The sequence below is a fragment of the Panthera onca genome, chromosome B3 (assembly GCF_046562875.1).
Source record: "Panthera onca isolate mPanOnc1 chromosome B3, mPanOnc1 haplotype 2, whole genome shotgun sequence".
Lineage (NCBI taxonomy): Eukaryota > Metazoa > Chordata > Mammalia > Carnivora > Felidae > Panthera > Panthera onca.
This window is the reverse complement of record NC_138344.1, coordinates 28204233-28210805: the sequence shown is the minus strand read 5'-3', so window position 1 is coordinate 28210805 and position 6573 is coordinate 28204233. Positions and strand designations below refer to the sequence as shown.

The following is a 6573-nucleotide window of genomic DNA, read 5'->3' as shown; positions in this document are numbered from 1 at the left end:
ATTCAGCTGGAAGCAGGCTGGAGTGTGCGGTCTCCTCTCCTGGAGCTGGCACAGATGTGTTAGATGACATCCACCTTCATTTCTGTGCTTCTCTTTACTAGCCTTCGAGTTTATGCTCTCAGTCCTTTGCTAACACCTCCCTGTTTCATGTTGGCCCTTGGCCCTCAGCTTAGCCTCTACAGGCTGACCATGGAGAAAGGGCTCTGGCCTTTTCCATTTTCATCCTTAGTGTGTAACGTTGCTTAGAGGACCCACCTGGGAAGGTCTGCATGCTGGGAAGCACTGTTGCCCCCTTAGAGGATGTGCTGGCTTCCTTGAGGGCAGACATGGTGTTGAAGATGATATTCCCTACTCTGGCCCTGTAAGAGCCCCTCTGGGAGCCCTCTAGAGACGATGGCCTTAAGGTGGAAAGGGTGACAGGAAGCATGTACCCTGCTCTATGACACTCCTGGAAGCTAGAAGAGGCTACATCATGCCTCCATTGCCAGCAAGCCCTAGAAGAGACACCAGACTCTGGGGGATTGGTCCTGACACCTCATCCACCCCCAAGTTCCCTCAAGTGAGGGGTCAGGGGAAGGGGATCTGATTGCCACACCTTGGAATGGTTGTCAGAGTATTACTACCCTTCCTCACAGTACAGGTGGCTCTGTGTTTTGTTCTAGGCCAGGATGGCAGCCCAGGTGACACTGGAGGATGCACTGTCCAATGTGGATCTCCTGGAAGAGCTGCCTTTGCCTGACCAGCAGCCCTGCATCGAGCCCCCACCATCCTCACTGCTCTACCAGGTGTGTGCCGAGTGGAAGTGGGGTGCATTGTCTGCAACACTGACCTCCACGTGATGGTTTTTCTCTTCCTTTCAGCCAAATTTCAACACTAATTTTGAAGACAGAAATGCATTTGTCACTGGGATTGCAAGATACATTGAACAAGCAACTGTCCATTCTAGCATGGTAATTCCTTCTGTATGTCTTTGTTTTCCTTGGGGGAATAGTACCTGTAATGACAAATGTAAACCTTTTTGGTATTATCCTGATATGATCTGTGGTAAGGAAGAAAAGAAGAAAGTGGATGAAAATGCCTTATGTTTTTAAAAAGACCTTTGTGTTTCTTATTATAAACATAATACATATTCTTTCTGAAAATTTAGCATTTATGGCCCAGAGAAAACCTTTGTCAGCATTTTGAGGGAGTCCCATTCTCTCTCCTCTTTATATTTTTATTATTTTTTTAATGTTTATTTATTGATTTTGAGAAAGAGAGTGCACAGTTGGGGAAGGGGCAGAGAGAGAGAGAGAATCCCAACCAGGCTCTGCACTCTCAGTGCAGAGCCCAGTGTGGGGCTCGAACTCGTGAACCGTGAGATCACTACCTGAACCGAAATCAAGAGTCAGATGCTTAACCGAGCCACCCAGGCACCCCTCTCTCCTTTTTATTTACACTTGTATTCACGAACACAGTTATACACTAAGATATGACTTCGATTGCATGAATGAATTGCAGTGTTATTATGTATTTTAATGATTTCATGAACTTTTCACTTGTCTTTAAAATGTGCCAGATAAGGTAATTTTTCATAACTGTATAGTTCATTTTGTAAATGTCCACAGTTGAATTACTTTTGCATGTTTACTTAGTTTCCCTTTTTTTCTTTGTAATAGAAAATGCAGTGATGAATATCCTTCCAAATCCATCATTATTCCCATTGGTAGATTTGTAGAAGTGAAGTTACTGGATTCAAGGTTGTAAACATTTTAAAGCATCTTAAGAATATGATGAAATTGTAGTTGATGTTTTTAGAACATCTCTGAACTTCTTACCATTTTTATCAAAGGAAACAATGTGAAAGGAGTAGACACTAAAGCAGTTTAAAAATGATGGCAGTCCTCTTTGCATGGATGCTCTCTCTGGATTTTAAGTGTTGCAGAAATACAGCTTTTCCTCCCCTGCACTGGGGATGGCAGAGCTGCCTCAGTCTTAAGAGCCTTGAAGACCCTGTGCGCATCTGTGCTACTTCAGGTCTGCACTGGCAGCAGGTTGTTTAGGGTTGAATGGAGCTGAGGAATAGTGGCTATGGCAGGTGCCTTGGGCTGTGCTGGCTCCTCTCCAGCCAACAGAAGCCGTGAGAGTGTTTGGGCGGTCGTTGTGGCCACACTACTGCACTGAACGTCACCAGCCTCTTAGCACCTGTCTTGTGGTGTGCAGGTCCTGGTACTTGTCTATTCTCAAAGTGAGAGGATACTATGAAGTATCTGGGTTTTAGCAACATGGCATTTCCTTTCTTATGATCATTTTCCTACTTGGCTTTGATTTGCCCTTTGTACCCTTGCAGAATGAAATGCTGGAGGAGGGCCAAGAGTACGCGGTCATGCTATACACCTGGAGGAGCTGCTCTCGGGCCATCCCACAGGTGAAGCCATCCCAGCCAGGCCACGCTGTCATTCCCGTGATTCCATCCCTGCTGACCACGCCCCTACCACAGACCTCACTCCTACCCTTATGGTTCCCTCATCTCAGCCAGACCACACCCCCATGCCACCAGCCCTGCCTCTATCCCACCAGTACTTTCCCCCTCCTGCACCCTACCCCACAGCCTGCTGGGACTGCCTGCTCTCCTATCTAGCTAATTTGAAGCCTCTTTATGTCATACTTGTTTATTCCTAGGTGAAATGTAACGAGCAGCCTAATAGAGTGGAAATTTACGAGAAAACCGTAGAGGTCCTTGAGCCTGAAGTCACAAAACTGATGAATTTTATGTACTTCCAGGTAAAATGGTGAAATAATCCTAGGGGTTTAATGCAGAGGAGTAGGAATCTGGCCCACTCTCACCCATCACCATGACTTACTAAACAAAGTGTATGTGAATTAAAGCAGCCATCATGGCCTCTGAGACAAAAGGGCACCAGACCTTTGTCAGTCTACAGCTTTATTGGCCCTTCTAGAAAAAATACGTCTTTTGTGTTTCACTTCTCTTATTTCTTTAAGAGTGAATATTTCCTTCATGAAGACTGCTTTCTGTCAGTTCCAAATATGTTTGTCTTTCTGTCAGTTTGTACTTTTGATTCATCTGGTTTTTCAGATGTTTTTCTCTCAGCCTCTGCTGACTGTCCACTTAGTGGTCCTTGGCCTGCCTTGGCTCCTTTGGCCCATCGGTTGGGTGGAGTAGCCACAGGGAGGGGACTTGCTGGCTTTTTAAGGATATACTTTGGAAATGTATGAAGGTTTTTATTATAGATTCCTTCAGCAAAAGGAGAAGATAGAACTTATTAGGAGATGAATTTTTGTTTTATCTTAAAGGTTATTAAGAGGAATAATTTCCCTGCCCCCATCTTCACCTCTGAAAGTGAAAACATCTGTTTGTAGACCTTCTATTGGAGCATTTCCTCAGTAACTTTGCTTGAATAATCAACAAAATTCTTTTATTTTAGGGATATAGTTGGTAAAGTGGAAAATTAATGGTGATTATCACAGAGCAAAGGCATGTGGATATTACTTTATAGAAACAAGTCTCATTACCTGAGCTGTAAATGTCCACTCATTTGGGTGGGTATTTCATCAAAGAGTAACAGTGACTGTGCTTGAAGGTGGGCATGGAGTTGGCCCATCAGTGACAGCAGGTTTTTTGCCCTCCCTTCCTTTTTTCAGAGAAATGCCATTGAGCGTTTCTGTGGGGAGGTGAGGCGCCTGTGCCACGCGGAGAGAAGGAAGGATTTTGTGTCTGAAGCCTATTTGATCACGCTGGGAAAGTTCATCAACATGTTTGCTGTGCTGGATGAGTTAAAGAACATGAAGTGCAGTGTGAAGAATGACCACTCGGCATATAAGAGGTGAGCTTTGACCTTGTGCCCTAGGACCTTGCAGAGTGTGCTCAGGCAGGCAGAGTGGTTCTTGATATAGCCGCATGCTCTGCACCTAGTAGGTGCACATCCCATATGTGCTGAAATAACCACAACTGTTTGGTAGTGGTTGTTTGGCAGGCTCAGGACTATTTGAATACACACTCCTACGTATAAGATGCAGGGGTAGCTGGCAGATTATGTGTGTGGCGATGTATTGAGTGAGATGTCTTCTCATAGAGTATGTGTACATTGTGGTTTTATAAGCTAGAGCGGAATATGGACACCCTGGTCATCCTCAAATGTTCGTTGAGGACCTCTGGGGGCTCAGCACATGTGAGAAGACAGATGTGCACAAGACCAATCCCTGTTACAGAGGGTTAGGGTCACCGTAAGGCTTTTGGCTCCATAAGCATCTTGATGAACAGCACCTCACTTCCTGGTTGTACATTTTGGGAAGGTACACACCATCACAGCAGTGGGCAGAGCTGGCCTGTGGACTGTCTTGGGGTCACACTGAGCTTCCAGGTCCCCAAAACCAGCTCTCCTCCAGGGAGAATGTGGAGAACTTCTGGAGAAGAGAATTGGAAAAGGTGGGTGTGCCATGGAATACTGTGAGGGAGCAGTTGATGGCAGGAAGAGGAAGAAGGGTGGTTGGTTAGAACAAAGCGAGCTGTCTTCTAATAAACTTTCTTTAGAAAGTCTGTGCTTGGTACTGTTGAAGGCATGGTTGGCTGGAATGAGATGCTGACTACTGTTTCTTCTGCTAGGCAAAGAATCTTTGCTGTGAAATTAAATTTGATGAGATTTTACTTTGCATTGGAATAGGCTTTAGTTGTGTTGTATCTGAAATCACACAACCGTTGTCGGGTCTTTAAAATAAAATCAACATGGGATATAGTGCTAAACAGATCTAAGGTTGAGGCAGCAGTAGGAGTTAAGCTGGATCACCTAGGGTTTTAAGCTTGGTCCATGTGAAGTTAAGTGTAGGCATTCATCACCTAGAATTAGCTCTATACAGAAGCCTGGATCTCCAGAACTAGAGAATCCTTGGAGTTGACCTATTAACCTTGCTTGAATAGGAAAGTCTGGAGTTGACCTTGTTTGATGTGCTTGCAGGCAGTCTGCACCCCCTCTAGGAGCCACCCAAGCTCTCCTGAGCACAGAGTGGGCCTGGGGCACCCCCCAGCTTCCATTGGCTTCTTCCTGTGACCTCTGTTTGGGATCCCCTATCATCTTCCCAGATAGTAACCCCCATTTCTCCCCAGCCCTCACACACTTACACTCACACTTTTTATTTGCACCTGGAAATAGCTAACAGTACAAATGCTTCTGAGTATAAATGCCAGGATAACCTATATGGTGAGGCTTGAGGAAAATAGAAAACAGCATCTTTGATTTTAAGTTTATTTATTTTGAGAGAGTGAGACAGCATGTGCCTGTGTGTGTGCAGGAGAGGGGGCATCTCTCAGCACATAGCCCGATTGGGGACTCAGTCTCATGAACTGTGAAATCATGACCTGAGCCAAAATCAAGAGTCGAACTCTTAATCGACTAAGCCACCCAGGTGCTCCAAAAAAGTGCTGTCATATCAGGGTTCATATTAGGTTTAACTATATAATTTATTTATTTATTTTTTATTTTTTAATGTTTATTTTTGACAGAGAGAGAGAGAGAGAGAGAGAGAGAGAGACAGAGCATGAGCGGGGGAGGGGCAGAGAGAGAGAGGGAGACACAGAATCGGAAACAGGCTCTCCAGGCTCTGAGCTGTCAGCACAGAGCCCGACGCGGGGCTCGAACTCACAGAGTGCAAGATCATGACCTGAACCGAAGTCAGACGCTCAACCAACTGAGCCACCCAGGTGCCCCTAACTATATAATTTTTTAAAACCCAGAGAAATAATAGTGGTTTAAACAAGATTGCAGATTATCTCTCATTTCTCTCTCATCTGAAAAGTCCCAAAGTAGGTGATCTGCAACTGATGAGGGGATTCCACAGTCCTCATACCAGGGCTTCTGCTGTCCTGCTGCTCTGCCATCTTCATGTGTTGTCTCACGGTCCAAGATGGTTGCTTGAGCTCCAGCTATCATGTCTGCATTCCAGTCAACAGGGAGACAGTAGAATAGAAGGGATCATACTGTTTCTTATCCATATACTTCCAAGTACTTTGCAGTGCTTTTCATTATCTCTCATTGCTCAACCATTGGTCATGTGAAGATGAAGCACATTGCTGTAACATGGAAATTCAGGATTTATTCCTAAGGAGGTATGGAGGAAATGACTGTTGGGATAGGTTATTAGCCTTTACCATAGGAATTTTTTTCAGTAAAACCTCAAAGTTTTTAGGTTGCACAGACATGTCCTTAGGTGGCCAGTTTACGCTAAACTTTTTGGGGGACAGCCCTAGATGTGCAGAATGCTCACATTCGCTGCTTTATGCTGCTTTGCAAGACTCAGAGACTCAGTGTGTGCCTTCCAGTCTTATTGGACCTAAGTGTACAGGCAATTCTGTGTATGCTGTTTCCTCTCTCCTCACATTTTCTCTGTGGGTAGGTCAGGTGGACAGTTGTTTGTTATAGATGTGATAAGTGAGGTTCAGGAGAGTTCAGGAGGTCAGTCCAAGATTGAGCAGTGTTTTGGTGGTGAAACCAGGATTCTGTCTCTGACCTTTGGCACCAGAACTGTGTGTGGTCCCTGACTTGTGGGAGACATGGTGGCCTGGAGGATTCTTGGTGGAGA

At 45.0% G+C, this 6573-nt stretch overlaps 1 protein-coding gene across 2 annotated transcripts in view; it reads left to right on the top strand.

Moving 5' to 3' along the window:
* Positions 1 to 662: 662 nt before the first annotated feature.
* CYFIP1 (cytoplasmic FMR1 interacting protein 1) overlaps positions 663 to 6573 on the top strand; it is an 86190-nt gene continuing 80279 nt past the window's right edge. For both annotated transcript variants that reach the window (XM_060617925.2, XM_060617928.2), the window contains exons 1-5: positions 663 to 785; positions 861 to 950; positions 2330 to 2407; positions 2662 to 2763; positions 3643 to 3824. In XM_060617925.2, coding sequence (XP_060473908.1) covers positions 669 to 785; positions 861 to 950; positions 2330 to 2407; positions 2662 to 2763; positions 3643 to 3824 — 569 coding nt within the window. In that variant the 5' untranslated portion in view covers positions 663 to 668. The remainder of the gene's footprint in view (positions 786 to 860; positions 951 to 2329; positions 2408 to 2661; positions 2764 to 3642; positions 3825 to 6573) is intronic.